The sequence below is a fragment of the Oryctolagus cuniculus genome, chromosome 2 (genome assembly GCF_964237555.1).
Source record: "Oryctolagus cuniculus chromosome 2, mOryCun1.1, whole genome shotgun sequence".
Lineage (NCBI taxonomy): Eukaryota > Metazoa > Chordata > Mammalia > Lagomorpha > Leporidae > Oryctolagus > Oryctolagus cuniculus.
This window is the reverse complement of record NC_091433.1, coordinates 1,921,778-1,944,755: the sequence shown is the minus strand read 5'-3', so window position 1 is coordinate 1,944,755 and position 22,978 is coordinate 1,921,778. Positions and strand designations below refer to the sequence as shown.

At 68.4% G+C, this 22,978-nt stretch overlaps 1 protein-coding gene across 2 annotated transcripts in view; it reads right to left on the bottom strand.

Moving 5' to 3' along the window:
* RGS12 (regulator of G protein signaling 12) overlaps window positions 1-19,748 on the bottom strand; it is a 79,505-nt gene extending 59,757 nt beyond the window's left edge. For both annotated transcript variants that reach the window (XM_051841604.2, XM_070067985.1), the window contains exons 1-2: window positions 19,661-19,748; window positions 4,756-6,638 (exon numbers count right to left, since the gene is read on the bottom strand). In XM_051841604.2, coding sequence (XP_051697564.2) covers window positions 4,756-6,561 — 1,806 coding nt within the window. In that variant the 5' untranslated portion in view covers window positions 6,562-6,638; window positions 19,661-19,748. The remainder of the gene's footprint in view (window positions 1-4,755; window positions 6,639-19,660) is intronic.
* Window positions 19,749-22,978: the final 3,230 nt, after the last annotated feature.

Here is a 22,978-nt window from a genome sequence, read left to right as displayed (position 1 = left end):
AGGGGGCAGGGGTGAGGGATCGGGAGGCGCGGTCCAGGGGGCAGGGGTGAGGGATCGGGAGGCAAGGTCCAGGGGGCAGGGGTGAGGGATCGGGAGGCGCAGTCCAGGGGGCAGGGGTGAGGGATCGGGAGGCGTGGTCCAGGGGGCAGGGGTGAGGGATCGGGAGGCGCAGTCCAGGGGGCAGGGGTGAGGGATTGGGAGGTGTGGTCCAGGGGGCAGGGGTGAGGGATAGGGAGGCGCAGTCCAGGGGGCAGGGGTGAGGGATAGGGAGGCGCAGTCCAGGGGGCAGGGGTGAGGGATCGGGAGGTGTGGTCCAGGGGGCAGGGGGGGGTGAGGGATCGGGAGGCATGGTCCAGGGGGCAGGGGTGAGGAATGGGGAGGTGTGGTCCAGGGGGCGGGGGTGAGGAATGGGGAGGTGTGGTCCAGGGGGCAGGGGTGAGGAATGGGGAGGTGTGGTCCAGGGGGCAGGGGTGAGGGATCGGGAGGCGTGGTCCAGGGGGCAGGGGTGAGGGATCAGGAGGCGCAGTCCAGGGGGCAGGGGTGAGGGATCGGGAGGTGTGGTCCAGGGGGCAGGGGTGAGGGATAGGGAGGCGCAGTCCAGGGGGCAGGGGTGAGGGATAGGGAGGTGTGGTCCAGGGGGCAGGGGTGAGGGATCGGGATGCACGGTCCAGGGGGCAGGGGTGAGGGATCGGGATGCGCGGTCCAGGGGGCAGGGGTGAGGGATCGGGAGGTGCAGTCCAGGGGGCGGGGGTGAGGAATGGGGAGGTGGGGTCCAGGGGGCAGGGGTGAGGGATCGGGAGGCGTGGTCCAGGGGGCAGGGGTGAGGAATCGGGAGGCGTGGTCCAGGGGGCAGGGGTGAGGGATCGGGAGGCGCGGTCCAGGGGGCAGGGGGGGTGAGGGATCGGGAGGCGCAGTCCAGGGGGCAGGGGTGAGGAATCGGGAGGTGGGGTCCAGGGGGCAGGGGTGAGGAATGGGGAGGCGTGGTCCAGGGGGCAGGGGTGAGGGATCGGGAGGCGTGGTCCAGGGGGCAGGGGTGAGGAATGGGGAGGTGTGGTCCAGGGGGCAGGGGTGAGGGATCGGGAGGTGGGGTCCAGGGGGCAGGGGTGAGGGATCGGGAGGTGGGGTCCAGGGGGCAGGGGTGAGGGATCGGGAGGTGGGGTCCAGGGGGCAGGGGTGAGGGATCGGGAGGCATGGTCCAGGGGGCAGGGGTGAGGGATCGGGAGGCACAGTCCAGGGGGCAGGGATGAGGGATCGGGAGGCGCGGTCCAGGGGGCAGGGGTGAGGGATCGGGAGGCATGGTCAGGGGGCAGGGGTGAGGGATAGGGAGGCGCAGTCCAGCGGGCAGGGATGAGGGATCGGGAGGCGCGGTCCAGGGGGCAGGGGTGAGGGATCGGGAGGTGTGGTCCAGGGGGCAGGGGTGAGGGATCGGGAGGTGTAGTCCAGGGGGCAGGGGTGAGGGATCGGGAGGCGTGGTCCAGGGGGCAGGGGTGAGGGATCGGGAGGTGGGGTCCAGGGGGCAGGGGTGAGGGATCGGGAGGTGTGGTCCAGGGGGCAGGGGTGAGGGATCGGGAGGCGTGGTCCAGGGGGCAGGGGTGAGGGATCAGGAGGCGTGGTCCAGGGGGCAGGGGTGAGGGATCGGGACGCGCGGTCCAGGGGGCAGGGGTGAGGAATCGGGAGGCGTGGTCCAGGGGGCAGGGGTGAGGAATCGGGAGGCATGGTCCAGGGGGCAGGGGTGAGGGATCGGGAGGTGCGGTCCAGGGGGCAGGGGTGAGGAATCGGGAGGCGTGGTCCAGGGGGCAGGGGTGAGGAATCGGGAGGCATGGTCCAGGGGGCAGGGGTGAGGGATCGGGACGCGCGGTCCAGGGGGCAGGGGTGAGGAATCGGGAGGCGTGGTCCAGGGGGCAGGGGTGAGGAATCGGGAGGCATGGTCCAGGGGGCAGGGGTGAGGGATCGGGAGGTGCGGTCCAGGGGGCAGGGGTGAGGGATTGCGAGGCGCGTTCCAGGGGGCAGGGGTGAGGGATCGGGAGGTGTGGTCCAGGGGGCAGGGGTGAGGGATCGGGAGGCATGGTCCAGGGGGCAGGGGTGAGGGATCGGGAGGCGTGGTCCAGGGGGCAGGGGTGAGGGATCGGGAGGCGCGTTCCAGGGGGCAGGGGCGCGGGATCTGCCAAAGACCGACTGGCCTCTCCCACCAGCTGCTTCCATCTGGCACACATTGCTGAGTCTGGTGCCGGCACGTTAACGGGAGCGTCTGCATGAGGAGGAGCTGAGCAGCACGCAGGTGCGGAGCCACGCGTGTGAGAACAACACGGGGCCCCAGGGCAACGCGGGGGCTCGGCCTGTGCCGGACGAGGGAGCTCGCTGCCCACTCAGCACAGCAGCGCCCAGGCTGCCGGGGTCGGAGCTGCTGCAGAGACAGGAAGCCGCCCCCACCGCGGGTACAGACCACGGCCGAGGGAAAAGGAAGCGCCGAGGAGTAAGACACACCGGGGGAGGGAGGTGGAAACCCCAGAGCGGCCCCCGCAGGGCTGCACGACCCCCGACAGCCCAGTGGTCCGTGCTGCCTGGGCTGGGAAGGAAGCGAGGGCCAGGGCAGAGCCGCGGCCGGGCACGCGCTGACTCACACCGCCTGGCGAGGCTGGGAGCCCGGCCGCTCCTGGCGTCCAGGGAGATCTCTGTCCAGTCTGATCCTACACTAAGCCAGAGACACTCAGCCACCCAATAAGAGATCACCCCAGAGACCTGCCGCACAAACCATGGCACGTGGTGACAGCCTAGGGGACGGCGCCGTGCACAAAGGACCACCTGTGCCGCTGTGCAGGAGGGCGGCCAGCCAAGGGGCTCGGACCGGTACCAGACACCCAGCCCGGCCCTTCCTGCAGCTCGGCCCGGCAGGCTCCCATGTCCCCTCGCCCACTGGCCAGCTCCGCCCACAGAGCTTCCTGCCCCGATCGTGGACACCTGACCGTGGACACGTGACCTCACATCCAGGAACTTGCGTGTCCTGTCAGAGGTGAGAACCACGTCACCTGGCCTCGTCCAGGGGCCCTCGTGAGGCAGCTCGGCACCCCACAGCCGGCACCACCACAGCCAGCACCGCCACAGCTGGCACCCCACAGCCGGCACTCCGGCACTCCACAGCCGATACCATCACAGCCGGGCACCCCACAGCCGACACCATCACAGCCGGCACCCCACAGCCAGCACCCCACAGCCGGCACCATCACAGCCGGCACCCCACAGCCGGCACCACACAGCCGGCACCCCACAGCCGGCACCCCACAGCCGGCACCACACAGCCAGCACCCCACAGCCGGCACCATCACAGCCGGCACCCCACAGCCAGCACCCCACGGCTGGCACCATCACAGCCGGCACCCCACAGCCAGCACCCACAGCCGGCACCATCACAGCCGGCACCCCACAGCCAGCACCCACAGCCGGCACCATCACAGCCAGCACCCCACAGCCGGCACCCCACAGCCGGCACCACACAGCTGGCACCATCACGGCCGGGCACCCCACAGCCGGCACTGCACGGCGAGTCGGCGGGGTGGGGTCTGCTGCAGGTGGCTGTGCACCAGCGGGGAGCCCGAGGCTGCACCCCACCCTGCCTACTCCAACACCCGGCCCCACGGGGCCTGAGCCCAGGGCCCGCAGCTCCCATGCCAATCGGTCGCCGGGGTCTGCTGTGCCCAGTCTGCAGCCTCCCCGAGGACCCCACCTGCCAAGGGGACGCCGCCGGCAATGGAAGGTGTGGCAGCACCAGGACGCATGCAGGCCCTCCTGTCGGGGGCAGCGCGGTCACTCCCACAGCGCAGGTACCCAGAGAAACGGCGGGTTTCCCCATCTCAAGGAACAACTCGGCCCCTCCCCGAGGCCCGGCCTGCACAGCCCACGGAAGCCGGCTGGGCGCCACGCTGGGCTCCCCCCCGAGGGCTCGCCTCTCTGGAAACAAGGAGGGGCGGGCAGGCGGCACCCGCGGCCCAGCCCCCTGCTGGAGCCCCCGTGCGTGCTGGGCTGCAGTCCGCGCAGCCACGACCACCTTTCCCCCAAAGCCCAGCAGTGTGCGCAGGCCCCCAGATGGGCTTGCGCTCGCCCGGGGCCCCCCCAAGCCCAGGGCGTCACATGGGAGCACACGGCTTCCCCGGTGTCCCTGGCCCAAGCCAGCCCCAGGAGCCTCTGGGGGTTAGCTCTGCACATTTCAGCACTCAAAAACAAAAAATAAATGCAGAAAATTCCTGGAAAGCCGACCGAGCCAACGCCGGGCCGACCTCGCAGCCCTGCCCCCGCAAGGGGGAGTCCCAGAGGAGGGCGCTGGCTCCGCCCCAGGGCACAAGGACAGACCCCGCCCAGGCCCAGTCTCCCGTGGGGGAGGCAGCCGGGGCCCACCCTGGGCAAGCTCCACCGCGGGGCCCACAGCTCTGCGGGCGCGTGTGCTCCCACCCCCAGAGGATCCCTCTCACACCACAGCAGGCTCGGGCTGGGGGGGGGGGGTCACAAACAAAAGGGACTTCGCAGGGCCCACGTGGGAGGAGCCAGCCAGCCACGGCAGCAGGGGGAGTGGGAGGAGAGTCAGGCCCGCACCAGGCTGAGCAGCCCTGGCGCCACCCTCCAGGCGGCTGACGTCCTGCCCGGGGCCAGCAACAGGAGTCAGAGCCGGGGCCAGCAGCGGCGAGGACGGGCGGGGGCTCCGGCGCCCCCGTGGCAGCCGGCAGAGGGCCGTGGCAGGCGCCTGGGCCGCCCCGGGAGACTCACCTTCTTGTCATCTTTGCTCTTCCTGGCGTTCCGATGGGGACTGAAGAGGTTCTGCACCCCCAGAGCCTTCCTGGGCCAGTCGGCGCTCTGGGCGCCCAGCGGGGGCTGCGGGAAGCTGCCGTCCACGCGGTAGCGGTCCGCGGGGATCTTGCTCATGGGAGGGGGCAGCGTGCCGCAGTTGACGCTGGACCAGCCGTCGGTGGAGTCCGTGTAGGACTCCTGGTCGCTGGCGTGCCCACACTGCCAGTCCTGCAGCACGTGCACCGGCAGCCACCGCTGGCCGGCGCCCCGCCTGGAGGGAGGCACTGAGCTCCGGGAGGCGGCGGGGGGCGCCTCCCCGTGGCAGGGGGGTCCCAGGTGCTTGCCCAAGTCCCGGGGCCTGTCTGCCTGGGGGGTGGCTTCGAAGGGGGCGCTCCCCTCGGCGTCGTGGCAGAAGCCCCCATTCCAGGGGCCACCCCAGGACTGTGAGAGCCTCCCACCGGCCGCCTCCCACCCGGCACTGCCGGCCCCTGGGCCGTGCCTGCTGGCGCTCCCGCCCAGGTCCACCACCAGCACCCGGTTGCTCTTCTCCTCTTGCGTGAAATTCCCAATGCCACTGTCGCTGTTGCTGCCAGTGCTGTTGTTCTGGTGGGCGTCGGCGTCGCCGTCCAGGAAGGCGCGGGCCCGCACGCCCTCAATCAGCTCGCCCATGTCCCGGTACAGGACCGACACGAACTGCAGGACGGGCAGCGAGGACGCCGGGAACTCCAGGCAGCCGCTCGTGTCGGGGTCGGCCGTGCAGGCGAAGCCGAAGCGCCGAGCGATGCCCTGGTGCGCCCTGTGCTGGAACAGCTCGGGGTCCACCATGAACACGTGGCAGGACGTGCGCAGCGCGCCCTCCTCCTCCTGCGCCAGGCCCCCGCCCGCGCTGCCCTGCATGGTCACCAGCCCGAAGAAGCGCCTGTCGTCGGGGCACACGGCGCTGAAGGCCAGCTTCTCGGCCGGGTACTCGGCCACGACGCCGGCCTTGTCGGCGCACAGCTGCACGCGGTCGTGCAGGATCCTCATGGACACGAGCGCGTGGACCTTGTGCCCCGCCCGCAGCCGCCGCATGCAGCCCCGGATGGCCTGCCAGCTGTCGCACTCCAGGTTGGAGCTGGTGGACGGGAGCTCGATGGAGCCCAGGTAGCCCACGACCATGGCGACGTTCAAGATGCTCGCGTCCAAGCCGCCGTCGCCGGGGCCGAACGCCGAGTCATCGTGGACGGCCCTGGGCGCCTCTCCCCGGGACAGCGCGCTGGGGCCTGGGTCTCCGGGAGCCGCCGACTCCGAGAGGGACCTGTGCGTGAGCGCCGCGGGCTCCGAGCTGCCGCGGCAGAGGCCCGGGCTCTCGAAGATCATGCTGAAGATGCCCCCCGACTGCACCTCCTCCACGACCCTCTGGGCGCGGTTGATGCCCAGGGCCTTGGAGTCGAGCCGGGGCTTCCACCAGCCCTCCCCGGCGTGCAGGCCGCCCTCGTCGTCGCTGGAGCAGGAGTCGGCGCGGCCGGCGCCCTCCCCGACCACCATGTGCAGCACGCCGGAGCACTGGCCGATCAGCTTCACCACGTCCTCGTGGGAAGCCTTCCGCACGCTGGTCTCGTTGACGGCCAGGATCTGGTCCCCGGGGCGCAGGCCCACACAGTCGGCGGGGCTCCCTCGGACCACGCAGCTCAGCACGCACGGCGCCTGGCCGGAGAGGGTGAAGCCGTAGCCGGCTCGGCCTCGGGCAACTTCCACGCTGCGCACCCGAGGGGGCCGCTTCCCGGCCTCCCCCGCTCTATACATGGTGACGCGCGGCCAGGGCCCCAGGCATGTCTCCAGCGTCCAGGGAGCCGGGTTCAGAGGGCGCCTGAAGCAACACCCTATGAAGAAAAAATAAAGAGCGCATTACTGAAGACCCCGCACTGTCCGGACACAGCAGGGCAGCCAGGACGCTGTCACCGTGGGGACACCGCCACAGCCCAGCTGCCCGCCTCCAGCCAGAGCTGCGCCCGGCACAGCCCTGACGCCGGTCTGCATTGACCCCTGGTGGCTGCACAGTGCAGATGCTGACGACACACATGCACACACGTGTACACACGCACACCCTGACACACACAACCTGCAGGGGGCGCAGTCGGCCTGCCGCGGACCCTGGGTTCAAGGCACCTGAAGCCCTGATGCAGCCCCTTATTCGACCATAAATCCCCCCACATTTTCCACAGGGCGAGGGGTCCCCGTCTTCCCTCCTAGCCCGAGGCCCTCTTGCAAGCAAGCCAACATGAAGGACAGATTGTGTGGGACACACGAGGCCTCCGGCGCCAGACCAGATGACACACAGGCACAGGGGCCCTCACCACACACCCCGGCCACCCCCAGGGCCACCCCCCAGACACCCCCAGGGCCACCCCCAGACACCCACAGGGCCACCCCCCCAGCCACCCCCAGGGCCACCCCCGGACAGACACCCACAGGGGCCACCCCCCAGACACCCACAGGGCCACCCCCCCAGACACCCCCAGGGCCACCCCCCAGACACCCCCAGGGCCACCCCCAGACACCCACAGGGCCACCCCCCCAGCCACCCCCAGGGCCACCCCCGGACAGACACCCACAGGAGCCACCCCCCAGACACCCACAGGGCCACCCCCCCAGACACCCACAGGGCCACCCCCAGGGCCACCCCCAGGGGCCACCCCCCAGCCACCCCCAGGGCCACCCCCAGCCACCCACAGGGCCACCCCCCCAGACACCCACAGGGCCACCCCCAGCCACCCCCAGGGCCACCCGCAGCCACCCCCAGGGCCACCCGCCTTCCGCACACGCGCGAAGCGCCGAGCCGGGCCTGGCGACAGCTGGCACGCGGCCGACACTCGAGCAGGAGCAGGCCTGACCCGACGCGGCTCGGATCGAATGAACAGCTCTCGCCGCGGCTCATGCAGAATTAAACGCGGAGGGAGCGGCAGCTGCTTCGTGCCGGCCGGCGGAGACGCGGCCTGGGTTCTCGCTTCTCCCAGCGGAGTCCGACAAGAACTGGGAAGCCGTCTGGGAGCCCGGGGGTCAGAGCGTGAGCGGTGGCATCTCTCCCAAGGACACCCCCGGGGGCGAGGCCCGCGTGGGGCCGGGCCCTGACCCCTGGAGAACAGTGACTTTGGAGAGAATCAGAGATCCCCTCGCGCTCCCTGAGACGCGCCGACGAGACAGCGGCACTGGACGGCGCCAGCAGCCCCGCACAGCCGCCGCCTGCCTGGCCTGCACCCCGAGGGAGACCGGAGGAAGCCTGGCTCCGGGTTTAACGTGGTCCAGCTCTGCCTGCTGCGCCTCTGGGAAGTGAACAGTGAAGGAAGCTCGCTCGCTCGCTCGCTCTCTCTCTCTCTCCCTTCCGAAACGAACAACAAATCCATGAGGACCCCCGGCCCCCTGCCCCCAGGACGCGGCCCAGAGGCCCTCAGAGCTCAGTCAGGAGGGCAGGGGCAGGGGCGGGGGCGGGGGCCGGAGACCGGCCGAGCTCCCAGAATCCTCTCCCAGTGGACTCTCCCAGCTCGTGCTCAGTCCCCCAGCGAGACGTTCTGACAACACACAGGACATGCAGTCAGCCAGGGGAGCCCGGCAGGGACTCCGTGTGCGGGGTCTTCACGGGGGGCTGGTCGTGTGGGCACGCTCGGCCGGGCTCGTTCTAAACCTCAGACTCCCAGGACAGCAGGTGCAGCACGAGCCCCCTTGCTGCACAGGCAGCCGAGGCCCGTGTGGGCAGTGGGCACCCTCCCAGAGCCAGCGAGGGCTAACCTGGTACACAGGCCTCTCAGGCAGCGAGGGGCTAACCTTGTGTGCAGGCCTCTCAGGCACCGAGGGGCTAACCTTGCGTGCAGGCCTCTCAGACAGCAAGGGGCTAACCTGGTGCTCAGGCCTCTCTCAGACAGTGAGGGGCTAACCTGGTGCACAGGCCTCTCAGACAGTGAGGGGCTAACCTTGTGTGCAGGCCTCTCAGGCAGCGAGGGGCTAACCTGGTGCTCAGGCCTCTCTCAGACAGCGAGGGGCTAACCTGGTACACAGGCCTCTCAGACAGTGAGGGGCTAACCTTGCGTGCAGGCCTCTCAGGCAGCGAGGGGCTAACCTGGTGCTCAGGCCTCTCTCAGACAGCGAGGGGCTAACCTGGTGCACAGGCCTCTCAGACAGTGAGGGGCTAACCTTGTGTGCAGGCCTCTCAGGCAGCGAGGGGCTAACCTGGTGCACAGGCCTCTCTCAGACAGCGAGGGGCTAACCTTGTCACAGGCCTCTCAGACAGCGAGGGGCTAACCTTGTGTGCAGGCCTCTCAGACAGCGAGGGGCTGACCTGGTGCACAGGCCTCTCAGACAGCCAGGGGCTAACCTTGTGTGCAGGCCTCTCAGGCAGCGAGGGGCTAACCTGGTACACAGGCCTCTCAGGCAGCGAGGGGCTAACCTGGTGCACAGGCCTCTCAGACAGTGAGGGGCTAACCTTGTGTGCAGGCCTCTCAGGCAGCGAGGGGCTAACCTGGTACACAGGCCTCTCAGGCAGCCGGGGCCCGTGTGGGCAGGGGGCACCCTCCACTCGGCTGGGGGCCCACACAGGCCTCTGCGCTGCCTCTGCACAAGCTCACTTTCAAAAGCGATACACGGGCCATTTTGTTGTAACGAAAAAAATAGTCCTTAAAAAAAGATTTATTTGTTTATTTGCAAGTCAGAGTTACACAGAGAGAGGAAAGGCAGAGGGGGAGAGAGAGAGAGAGAGAGAGAGGTCTTCCCTCCGCTGGCTCACTCCCCAGATGGCCACAATGGCCAGGGCTGGGCCGATCAGAAGCCAGGAGCTTCTTCCAGGTCTCCCATGCGGGTGCAGGGGCCCAAGGACTTGGGCATCTTCTCCTGCTTTCTCAGGCCACAGCAGAGAGCTGGGTTGGAAGAGGAGCAGCTGGGACTCGAACCAGCGCCCATATGGGATGCCAGCACTGCAGGCGGTGGCTTTACCTGCTACACCACAGCGCTACCCCCCCCCAAAAAAAAACACGACCAGTCATTTAAACAGTGTTATGTGTTTAAAATAGTTGCTCTAAAGCTGTAGGAGGAAGCCTTGTTCTTGGGATAAAGTTTCCAGTAACAGGATCACAAACAGATTCAAGGGAATGCACAACGTGCGTGCCCACCACACACGCGCACCACACATGTGCACACATATACACACACATGTGCACACACATGCACACACGCATACGTGCACACACGCATACATGCACACACGCATATGTGCACGCATGCACACAAGTGCATACACACACAGGCTTACGTGCACACACATGCACACACGCATACGTGCACACACGCATGCATGCACACACATATGTGCACGCATGCACACAGGTGCACACGCATGCATACACGCACACAGGCTTTCGTGCACACACATGCACACACGCATACATGCACACATGCATACATGCACATGTACAGGTGCACACGCGCAGAAGCACACAGGCGCACGTGCACACACGCAGGTGCACACACAGTGCACACGAGCAGGTGCACACACGCATACATGCACACGTGCAGGTGCACACGTGCATATGAGCACACACGCAGAAGCACACACGTGCACACGTGCACACACGCAGGTGCACACAGGCACGTGCACACGCGCCCGCGAGCAGTAAGACGAAGCGGAAGGCCTCCTTAGAAACCCTCCCAGCGGCTCAGCGCTGACAGAGCAGTGCACTCAGCACGCGTCGGGTAGAACCTCTGACACTGCACAGCGTAACGACTGCGCGACAGCGGCTAACGCCAGGACGGCCTGTCAACTACGGAACCAACAACCGAAGCGGACCAGGACGCCTGCTGCGGGGCCGTCACGGGGTGACCACTCCAGGGCGGTCCCTCAGCCCCCCGGCCCCGCGTCCTCATCTCTGGAAGCCCAGGGGCCGCACGAGAGCGAGGCGGGCCACACACACGGAGCCAGCACGGGCAGCGGGAGACGCACGCGGGGGGCAGCGGGAGACGCACGCGGGGGGCAGCGGGAGTCGCACGCGGGGGGCAGCGGGAGACGCACGCGGGGGGCAGCGGGAGTCGCACGCGGGGGGGGCAGCGGGAGACGAGCCGGGCCGCCGGCAGCCGCAGGAGGCACACGGGGGCAGTGGGCACTCAGGACCAGGCTCCCAGGCATCTGCTCGCCGGGACACAAGCGCGGCGCTGGCGGTCACCGCAGGCGCCACCGTGGCCCGCCGCAGCTCTCCTCCCAAGCTTCTCCTGCAAACAGCTCCGGTGCCTCATCCGGCCGGCGCAGAGTCCTGACCCCTGGGCCGGAAGGCTGGCCATGGCGGCGGGGCTCACCCGCACCGTCCACCGTGCCTGCTTCTGAGGCCAGCGCTTGGCCAGCAGTGACGATGCTGCCTGACGCCCGCGCCCACTGCCAGCGCCTGGGCCCCACCCCGGCTCCGCCCGCGCTCCCAGCTTCCTGTCCATGCACAGCGGGGACACGGCAGTGACGGCGCAAGTCCCTGGGCCCTGCACCCGCGTGGGAGACCAGGATGGAGTCTCTGGCCCCTGCGCCCGCGTGGGAGACCAGGATGGAGTCCCTGGGCACCTGCGCCAGCGTGGGAGACCAGGATGGAGTCCCTGGCCCGTGCACCAGCGTGGGAGACCAGGATGGAGTCCCTGGGCCCCTGCACCCGTGTGAGAGACCAGGATGGAGTCCCTGGCCCCTGCGCCAGCGTGGGAGACCAGGATGGAGTCCCTGGCCCCTGCGCCAGCGTGGGAGACCAGGATGGAGTCCCTGGCCCCTGCGCCAGCGTGGGAGACCAGGATGGAGTCCCTGGCTCCTGGCTTTGGCCTGGCCCAGCCCTGGCTGTGTGGACATTTAGGGGGTGAACCAGCAGATGGAAGACTTCTCTCTCTTTTTTTTTTTTTTTTTTTTTGACAGGCAGAGCGGACAGTGAGAGAGAGAGACAGAGAGAAAGGTCTTCCTTTTTCCATTGGTTCACCCCCCAATGGCCGCTGCGGCCAGTGCACCGCGCTGATCCGGAGCCAGGAGCCAGGTGCTTCTCCTGGTCTCCCATGGGGTGCAGGGCCCAAGGACCTGGGCCATCCTCCACTGCACTCCCTGGCCACAGCAGAGAGCTGGCCTGGAAGAGGGGCAACCGGGACAGAATTCGGCACCCCAACCGGTGTGCCGGCGCCGCAAGGCGGAGGATTAGCCTAGTGAGCCGCGGCGCCGGCCGACTTCTCTTTCAAAAATGAAATGAGAAAACTTTTCTTAAGAACTTCCTAACCCGTGTAGTTCACCTAAAATCACATCATACACGTTCCCCTGCAGTGTGATTTTCCCTTAACATGAAAGCGGTGAACAGGCAGGGGGATTCGGAGGGGCGAGGGGAGGGGCGGGGCCGCTGGCTCCCACCGGGACCCAGGCACCATCCGGTGGGCAGCAGCGAGGACGCAGCCCGCCCCGCGCCAGCCGGACCGGGGCTCCAGCTGCTCCCCCACCGTCCAGGCAGCCCCGGAACAGCCCGGCGCCTCCCTGTGCGCCAGAGGGAGCCGCTCCTGGCCCGGAGGCGCCGCTCGCACACGGCACTGCCCTCCGCCACCCCCGCCACCCCGCCATCCCTTCTCTCCTTCTCTCGTCTCACTCAGGACGACGCGACCTGCAAACAATGAGGCGTGAGTGAGTCCCGCTCTCAGCACCACGCCGCCCAGGCTCCCGCCGCACTCCGGCTGACAGCCGTGACCGCCCGCGTGCTGGCCCCTGCGCCCCCAGCCAGGGCCTGGCCCTCCCCCAGCTGCAGCAGACCGGGAGGGGAGCCACACGGGGCTCGCTCCGTCTCACCGGCTCTCCGCCTCTTGAGTAAACGGGGAACAGAAACCCGGCTGGGCCGGCTGCTCTCTGCTCCCGACCCAGCTGCCTGCCGGCGCGCCCGGGCGCAGGGCGACGGCTCCCGTGCCTGGGTCAGGACCCAGATGGGGTTCTGGGCTCTGGCTGTTGTGGGCATCTGGAACAGGCAAACGAAAACTCTCTCTCTCCCACCGTACCCCTCCCTCCCCCTCTCCTTCCCTTCCCCGCCCCTCCCTCCCCTCCCCCTCCCCCTCCCCCTCTCCCCCCAACTCTGCTTTTCAGATAAATGAGCTTAAACTCCTCCCACTGGGGCAGTGCAGAGGTCACCCTGTCGGAGCGTCTGGGTCCAGGGCCTCTGTCCCAGCTCCTGCTAAGGCACGCGGGGGCAGCCGGGGCGGCCCCCGCGGTCAGGGTCATCCTGGGGCAGCCGGGGCGGCCCCAGCGGTCAGGGTCGTCCCGGGGGCAGCCGGGGCAGCCCCAGAGGTCAGGGTCGTCCCAGGGCAGCCGGGGCGGCCCCCACGGTCAGGGTCGTCCCGGGGCAGCCGGGCGGCCCCAGCGGTCAGGATCATCCCGGGGCAGCCGGGGCGGCCCCCGCGGTCAGGGTCGTCCCGGGGCAGCCGGGGCGGCCCCCGCGGTCAGGGTCGTCCCGGGGCAGCCGGGGCGGCCCCAGCGGTCAGGGTCGTCCCGGGGCAGCCGGGGCGGCCCCAGCGGTCAGGGTCGTCCCGGGGGCAGCTGGGGCAGCCCCAGTGGTCAGGGTCAGTCCCTGCCTCCCACGCGGGAGACCTGGAGCCCCGCATCACGTTCCAGCTCCCGCCCAGGACCTGCCCCGGCCCGCAGCAGACAGGAGCTCCCTCACTCAAACAGCAAACTTTGTCTAAATCAGTCACATTCTGATGGATTTCTGAGCTCCTGCACTGAGTGAGCGCCTACTGCATGCCAGGCTGCGCTACAGACACTGAGTGAGCGCCTACTGCATGCCGGGCTGCGCTACAGACACTGAGAGTGCCTACTGCATGCGGGCTGTGCTGCAGACACTGAGAGAGTGCCTACTGCATGCCGGGCTGCACCACAGACACTGAGTGAGCGCCTACTGCATGCCGGGCTGCGCTACAGACACTGAGTGAGCGCCTACTGCATGCCAGGCTGCACTACAGACACTGAGTGAGCGCCTACTGCATGCCGGGCTGCGCTACAGACACTGAGTGAGCGCCTACTGCATGCCGGGCTGCGCTACAGACACTGAGTGAGCGCCTACTGCATGCCGGGCTGCGCTACAGACACTGAGTGAGCACCTACTGCATGCCGGGCTGCACCACAGACACTGAGTGAGCGCCTACTGCATGCCAGGCTATGCTACAGACACTGAGTGAGCGCCTACTGCATGCCAGGCTGCGCTACAGACACTGAGTGAGCGCCTACTGCATGCCGGGCTGCACCACAGACACTGAGTGAGCGCCTACTGCATGCCGGGCTGTGCTGCAGACACTGAGTGAGCGCCTACTGCATGCCGGGCTGCGCTACAGACACTGAGTGAGCGCCTACTGCATGCCGGGCTGCGCTACAGACACTGAGAGTGCCTACTGCATGCGGGCTGTGCTGCAGACACTGAGAGAGTGCCTACTGCATGCCGGGCTGCACCACAGACACTGAGTGAGCGCCTACTGCATGCCGGGCTGCGCTACAGACACTGAGTGAGCGCCTACTGCATGCCAGGCTGCGCTACAGACACTGAGTGAGCGCCTACTGCATGCCGGGCTGCGCTACAGACACTGAGTGAGCGCCTACTGCATGCCGGGCTGCGCTACAGACACTGAGTGAGCGCCTACTGCATGCCGGGCTGCGCTACAGACACTGAGTGAGCACCTACTGCATGCCGGGCTGCACCACAGACACTGAGTGAGCGCCTACTGCATGCCGGGCTGCACCACAGACACTGAGTGAGCGCCTACTGCATGCCAGGCTATGCTACAGACACTGAGTGAGCGCCTACTGCATGCCAGGCTGCGCTACAGACACTGAGTGAGCGCCTACTGCATGCCGGGCTGCACCACAGACACTGAGTGAGCGCCTACTGCATGCCGGGCTGTGCTGCAGACCCTGGATGCTCCTGAACTGATCAGGGCTCAGAAAACAAAAGCAACAAACAGCCCTGACCATGACGGCGAGCGTCCGGCCGCCCCGAGGAGACCACAGGGGCCTCACTCGGCCACACGCTGCTCCAAGGGAGCTGCGGACACGGAGGCTGGGCCGCTGATCCGCCACCCGGGCGTGGGACCTAGAGCACGGAGAACACGTCACAGCGCCGGTGCCGCATGGTCGCTCCGGAGCCGGGACCCCCATCAGCACAGCTGACCCCGTGCCACCTTCTCCAACTGCGACCACCTGCCGGAAGACCCCCGCCCATGCCCACCCCCTGGCGATGCCAGAGCCGCGGGCACCCACGTGAGGGTCACGCACGCCAGAACCCAACACCTCCTGCCCGCTCGCTGGGCCCTTCACACGGGCCTGGCAGGCCACCGCCCCTCGAGGGCTCCAGGAGACCCCAGGCCTGACGCGGGCAACCTGCTCAGGACAGGCTGCCGGGCCGGGGCCAAGCCCACCCGAGGACAACGGGGCCCAAAGCCAGGGTGGCAGAAGGCGAGACGAGGCGGAACCACCGCGCGCAGCTCAGCCGGCCTAAAACCAACGCGGGCAAGGAGCGCAGAGGAGGTGGGAGCTACGAAACCGGGGACCCCCCACAGCAGCGGGGACAAGCGGGCGACACCAGCGGGGCTCAGCAGCTCACACCAACAAATGGGGACACACACAGAACTGCAAACTCCAGAAAAAGCAACCAGAAGAAAAATACAACCCAAATACTCCCACGACCACAAGGGAATTCAAATGAATGAAGAATAAAGAAAGTTTGGGGCAGGTGCCGTGCTGTCGCAGGTTAAGTCGCCTGAGACGCCCACATCTCTGTGGTCGTCGGTTTGAGTCCTGGCTGCTCCACTTCCGGTCCAGCTCCCTGCTGTGGCCTGGGAAAGCAGTGGAAGATGGCGCAGGTCCTTGGGCCCCCGCACCCACATGGGAGACCCGGAAGAGGCTCCTGGCTCCCGCCTGGCCCAGCCGGTCCGATGTGGCCATCTGGGGAGCGCGTCTGGGGGCCACCTGCCTCTACCATGGAGCTGACCTCCCGGATGTGATCCTGCTCCGACAGAGGGGCTCCCCCGCCCCCCAGCCTCTGCCCTCCAACAGCGTTGGCCCCAGGTCTGCCCAGCAGTGACCACCGGAATTATCAGTGAGCACAGTTCTGCGCAGCGCGCGCCGGCAGGGAAGACGACACCGCGAAGCCGGCTCTGGCTCAGCAGGCGGGCAGGCAGGGCTCGCAAACCTCCGCTCCGGAGGCCAGCACGGGCGAGGCCCCGGCTTCCCCGCCTCCACCAGGAGGATCCTACTGCGGCCCGCAGCAGCTGCCCGGCAGACGCCCACCCCCGCAGAGACGCGGGAGGTGGAGACGCTGCCTCGTTTGTCTGGACACAGGAGGGACGTGGTGACACGGACAGGAAGCGAGGGGAGAGACGGCCAGCGCGGTCGCAGGCTGGCGGCCCCTGGCTCCGGGAGAGCCCACCGCAGCAGCCTGTGCGCCCCAGCATGGGCCGGGGTCTGGGACGAGCCAGCTGCCCCCGACCCGAGTGCAGACCACTGAGTGGCTTCTCCCAAGGAAAGGGACCCCAAGGGCCTCCAGGGACAGCCCCTGCAGGCAGTCCTGGGTCCCTGCAGCCTGGCTCGGGCCCCTTACCCGGCGTGCGCGCAGGCTCAGCGGAACGACCCTGCTTCAACTGGTAAGGTCGTCCAACTGCACCAAGACCCCGGGCTCCCCACGGCTCCCCGGAGGCGACCCCCTCACCAGGAAGCGCCCGCGTCACCCACACCCAGGGCGGAGCGGCCGTCCCCAGGCAGGCGCGGGTACCATGGGACCCTGGGGCAGCTGCAGGGGCCGCGATCGCGGCACAGGCGAGGGCAGGTGACCAGGGCAACGGGGACAAGAGGGGTGGGGCTGCAGGCCCAGCTCTGCCACCCAGCAGAGGCCCCGCCCAGCCCTGCCTCGGGCGCTCGCTGAGGCCGCCACAGCTGCCCTGCCCCTCCTCCTCCACGCCCAGGGAGGTACCCACTGGTTCAGTCTCCACTGCTCAGCCGGCCTGTGAGGGCCACTCACAGAGCCACGTCCCCACAGACCACTGTCCACACACAGCCGGCCCCACAGACCACTGTCCACACAGACCACTGTCCACACAGACCACTGTCCATAGAGACCACTGTCCACCAGACCACTGTCCCCACAGACCACTGTCCACCAGACCACTGTCCACACAGACCCTGTCCACACAGACCACTGTCCACACACAGACCACTGTCCCCACAGACCACTGTCCACACAGACCACTGTCCACCAGACCACTGTCCCCACAGACCACTGTCCACACACAGCCCGTCCACACAGACCACTGTCTACACAGACCACTGTCCACCAGACCACTGTCCCCACAGACCACTGTCCACACACAGCCCGTCCACACAGACCACTGTCTACATAGACCACTGTCCACCAGACCACTGTCCCCACAGACCACTGTCCATAGAGACCACTATCCACACACACACCCTGTCCACCAGACCACTGTCCCCACAGACCACTGTCCACACACAGACCACTGTCCCCACAGACCACTGTCCACCAGACCACTGTCCACACAGACCACTGTCCACACACAGCCCGTCCACACAGACCACTGTCCCCACAGACCACTGTCCACCAGACCACTGTCCCCACAGACCACTATCCATAGAGACCACTGTCCACACACACACCCTGTCCACCAGACCACTGTCCCCACAGACCACTGTCCCCACAGACCCTGTCCTCCGGCAGCAATGTCCTCTCGAGCTCATTCATTGCCTCAGCTGCCCAGCGCCTTGGGGTCAGCCCCAGAGACAGGTGTGGGCAGGAAGCAGCCAGGGACACAGGCCCTGGGCACCGGCTGTCCTCCTGGCACTGCTCTGCGGCTCCCGGCGACTCTGCCGCCCACCGCGGGGCACCGCGGGGCACCATGGCACGCACAGGGCCCTGCGGGGAGCAGTGAGCGCCTCGAGCCCCAGCGGCCGCCGGCCCAAAGGTGGCGGAGCACCAGGAACTCCAGAATCAGAGCAGAGAGGAGCACCAAGAAGCAGCTCAGACGCGGCCAGGGGCCGAGCCAGCCACGATGGCCCAGAGACAGGCGGGGCACCGACAGGCAAGGTGCCAGAGCCCCGGGCCTCACCAAGACAGGTCCTCACAGGGACGGCCGGGAGTGCCGCAAGGAGCGCAGTCACCAAGGACCTCCCACCTCCCGCCCAGGGCCTGGCAGTCATTCCCGTGGGGGTGTTCCGGCACAGCACGGGGAGGGTCAGAGTGCCGAGACCCGCGTGAGCGGCCTGCAGCCGGCTCCTGACATCACCGGCCGCGTGGGGCGGTGGGCGGAGCCTCCCACAGGAGTCCCTGCCGCGGCCTGGGAAGGCAGTGCACGGCCCACGTGCGTGGGAGGCCCGCAGGAAGCTCCTGGCCCCAGCCTGGCCCGGCCCGGCCCTGACCGCTGTGGCCAGCTGGGAGCCAGCGGGTGACAGCCCGCTCAGCCGCTCCCTCACCTCCGAAAACGGAATTCAGGGGGAGCCGCACCTGAGGGCAGGGAAGCTGCGGCCAGCGAGTCACTCTGCCCCCCACGCCTCTGCTACAGGGCCCTTCAGGGCCACACCCTGACCCCTCTGCAAGGGGCCGGCCTTCACCCTGCGTGCCCACCGCTCTGCCACCCAGGCCCCCAGCCGCCCCGTCCTCTCCGGGCCCCCACAGCGCCGGGCGCCGTCTCCAGTCCCAGGACCACAGCAGTGGGCAGGGCGAATCCTCGGGAAGAACTGACCGCCACCTGCCAGAGCGAGACGAAGCCACTCCTGCCCCTCCCCGCCCGCTGGCCGCGGACATCAGCGCACCCTCTGCCCCCGGAACGCTGGGCAGCCCCGGGGTCACCGGGCCCAGCAAGGCCGTCCCTGGACCCAGCAAGCGTCCAGGCCGCTGAGAGCCCAGGTGTCCACACTCTGCACCCATGCCGGACCCTGTGCACACACCACCGCTCGACTCCACCCTGTCCATCCCACCCACACTGCATGCTGTCTACACCCCACCCTGCCTGCACACCCCGTCTACACCACACTCCACACCCTACCCATCTACACCTACCCTGTCTACACCACACTCCATCTACACCCAGCCCTGTCTACACTCTACACCTCACCACCTCCTGTGTCTACACCACACTCCATCTACACCCTGCCCTGTCCACACTCTGCACCTCACCACCTCCTGTGTCTACACCACACTTCATCTACACCCTACCCTGTCTACACTCTGCACCTCACCACCTCCTGTGTCTACACCACACTCCATCTACACCCTGCCCTGTCTACACTCTGCACCTCACCACCTCCTGTGTCTACACCACACTCCATCTACACCCTGCCCTGTTTACACCCTACCCTGTCTACACCACACTCCATCTACACCCTACCCTGCCTGCAGCACACACCGTCTACACCACACTCCCATCTAAACCATACTCTACAGCCTACCCCATCTACACTTACCCCGTCTACACTGTCTGCACCCCATCCCGTGTCTACACCACACTCCACCCGTCTACACTGTCTATGCCTGGCTGCCATCCGTCTCCAGCCTCCTCCCTGGGAACGGCCTCAAACAAACACTGCGGCCGCCGGGTCGGCCCGGGGGCAACTCGGGCCCCCGCCCGCCCTCGGGAGCCGCCGCGCCCGGGCCGGGGGCTCCGGGGCCCGCGCCCCGCGCCCGCCCGGCGGCCGCCCCCAGCCCCGCGTCCGGCCGGGCGACTTCCCGGAGTTGGGCCGGGAACAAAAGGACGCGGGGCGCCGCCCCCGCCCCCGCCGCGCCGCCCGCAGCCGGGCGGGGGCCGGGGGCGGGCGCGAGCGCGCGGCCCCCGAGCGAAGGCGGAGGCGCCCCCGCCCTCCCGCGCCCGCCCCCGCACCTACCGGGCCGCGCCGCTCGCTCCCGCGCCCAACGGTCGCCGGGGCCGCCGCCGCCGGGGTCGGGCGGAGGGCGGGGCGCGGGGCGGGGCCTCGCGGGGGCGGGGCCTCGCGGGGGCGGGGCCTCGCGCTCGCGCGGGGCGTGTCCGGGGCGTGTCCGGGGGCGGGACCGGGGAGGGAGTCGGGGCGCCGCGGGCCGTCCAGTGTGGACCCGGCGGAGGCTCGCGGGCCGGGACCGGACAGCCGGGCCTCCGCCGGGCAGGGGCAGGGGAAGGCGGGGCCCGGGGCGGGACTTCCGCTGCGCGCCCGGGGCGGTGCGTCCAGCGAGGGTGCGGACGCGGCCCCGCTGAGCGCCGTCCGGCCTGGGTCTCCCGCGCCTGCTGGGCGGAGGGCGAATGGCCGCCTTCCGGCTCCGGCTGCGCCCGAAACGGCTCTGTGTGAGCGTGGGCGCGGGAGCAGGGCGACCCTGGGGCGGCAGATGGCCGAGGTGGGGCGCGCCGGGACCGCACGTGCGGCCGTGCACCTGCGGACACCGCCGCTGCCGGCACCCACTGGGCGTGCACCTGCTGGGCGCGCGCTCCCCCCGCCCCCGGTGCAGGCAGGCTGGCGGCAGAGGAGTGGGCATCGCTCCGTGCCCGGGCGCTCAGCTCCCCTGACCTGTCCAGAGCGCCAGCCTGCCCACCCCAGCAGGCCTCTGAGAGCGAAGTCCTCGCCTGTGTGGCCGCGGTCCCGCCTTGTCGTCGTGACCCGGACTTTCGTAGGAGTCCCCTGGGCGACACCGGGGAGAAGTCGGGGAGCCCTGAGTAGTGCGCCCAGGGCAGCTAAGTGGACAACGCCGAACCTGGCCGGGGCTGGGGGTGGCGCATTAAATCCCAACACATCCACGGCCACAGCCTTGCGACCCCTCCCCTGCAGCGCGGAGGTCTCCCCTGGCTGGAAGGCGGGTGTGTGGGCCCTGAGAGGGGGCCACCGCGTGCCTCCCCCGCCCTCCCCGGCCTGCGCCCCTCGGCGCCCTCCTGTCTGCTTTCTGCGGAGCTGGCCTCTGGCCCTCGTCTCCGGTCCCCTCCCCGAGTGCCCTTGGCAGCCCTCGCCGTGCGGCCGTGCTGGCGCGGTGCCATTTCCCCCGCGGTCATCTAAGAGCCCCTAAGCCTCCGGCTTTCCAGGGAGCAGCAGGGGGGCTCCTAGCACCTGAGGGCGAAAGGAGCCGGGGTGTGGGGGGGGGGGGGGCAGGGGCCGCCGCCACAGCCAGCCCGACTGACCCGATGGAGGCCAGAGCAGGAGCCCCGCGCTGACCGCTCCTCCACCTCTGCCGCGCTGTGTCTTGCCAGTGGGTTCTGGAGAGAGTGGAGCCGGCAGGAAGCAGGCCACACCTGGGCTGGGTGGGCGTGGAGAAAGTGGCTCCTCCCCAGGGCCAGCGGGGGCTGGGGGAGGGGAGGAAGGAAGCAGGCCACCAGCATGAGCCTGGTGAGCCCTGTGCCCACTCCTGAGTCTGGGGTGGGGGCCTCTGGTCCCCTGGCTCTGCCCCCTTTGTCTTCACTCCAGGAGTTAGGATGAGCCAGGCAGCGGGCAGCAGCCCCCCGAAAGCCACCTCCGCCCTCCAGTGTCCAGGTGGCCCCAGCAGAAAGGCCCTGACCGGGGTCGGGGTGGGAGCCGGGGCCGTGGCACAGCAGTTAAATCACTGCCTGAGACACCAGCATCTTATATGGGCTCCGGGCGCCGGTTCTAGTCCCGGCTGCTCCACTTCCGATCCAGCTCTCTGCTGTGGCCTGGGATAGCGGTGGAGGATGGCCCAGGTGCTTGGGCCCCTGCACCCGCGTGGGAGACCCGGAAGAGGCTCCTGGCTCCTGGCTCCTGGCTTCAGCCTGGCCCAACCCTGGCCCTTGCAGCCATTTGGGGAGTGAACCAGCAGATGGACACTCCCCCCCCACACACACACACACACACTCTGCCTTTCAAATAAATAAAACTGTCAATAAATACAACTCAAAAGGAACAGGAGCAGCTCGGGAGGCCCGTGGGTCTGTGTTGCAGACAACTCACCTCCCCCAGGGCCGCGGGCGGGAAGGAGGAACGCCCAGGCCTTTGAAGGGTGGTTCCCCGCAGGGTTTGCGCTGAGCCTGGTGCACCAGGCTGGACGGGGCTGGGGGAGCTTTCTCTGCCAAGGGCCACGTGGGTATCTGCCACATCATTCGCAGGCCACACACAGTTGTCCCCGTAAACCCCGCAGCTTTGCTGGGTTCTGGCCCCTGCCTCTGACCGCCTGGGCAAGGGGCTTGCCCATCAAACACAGGGAGGGCTCAGCAGAGGGGCACAGCGTCCCGAAGAAGACCCCTTGGCTGGGGGGAGGGGTGGCTCAGGAAGGACGGGCTGGGGACGCAGGGTGGCCCTGGGGCTGCCCCCGCGCTACAGCCCAGAGGACGAGGTTTGCTTGGGGCCCGGCGGGTTGGGCAGGAGCACTTTGCGGATTGGGTGTGGGGGATGGGGTGGCGCCTTCTGGACCGATGACCCGTGGCCCAGATCCAGGGCCCCACTTGTGGGAGGGCGAGCGCCCCTTCCTGTGGGCTGCAGCCCCACGAACGACGTTCCCTGTGTCGTGGGGTCCCCATCAGTGAACAGACGGAATAGGTTAAGTGAAGCAGGGTGGGTTCTTATTCTTATTTATTTATTTATTTATTTTTGACAGGCAGAGTGGACAGTGAGAGAGAGAGACAGAGAGAAAGGTCTTCCTTTTGCCGTTGGTTCACCCTCCAATGGCCGCCACGGCTGGCGCACTGTGGCCGGCGCACCGCGCTGATCCGATGGCAGGAGCCAGGTGCTTCTCCTGGTCTCCCATGGGGTGCAGGGCCCAAGCACCTGGGCCATCCTCCACTGCACTCCCTGGCCACAGCAGAGAGCTGGCCTGGAAGAGGGGCAACCAGGACAGAATCCGGCGCCCCGACCGGGACTAGAACCTGGAGGATTAGCCTAGTGAGCCGCGGCGCCGGCCGCGGGATGGGTTCTGACCAGGACAGGTGCACCTCGTCCACACCGCACACTGTGGCCGAGCAGAGCCACGCGGAACACCCTTTCCAAACAGAATCCTGCAGTGAAGCCGGGCGTGCTGTCACTGAACACAACAGAGATGAATGAGCCAGACCGGCTGTTCCCACGCGCGTGCCCGCGGGGCAGGAGAGCCGGCCTCACTGCTCACCGCCTGTGCCAACGCGGCTGTGAGAGAATCTCCTGGGCTCGGGACACGCGCGTCCGGGGAGTGTTTCCCAAAACAGAATAAACGTGAACTTGGCCAGAAAGCATCAGCGTGGAGCGGGAAGTGGAGGCCTTAGA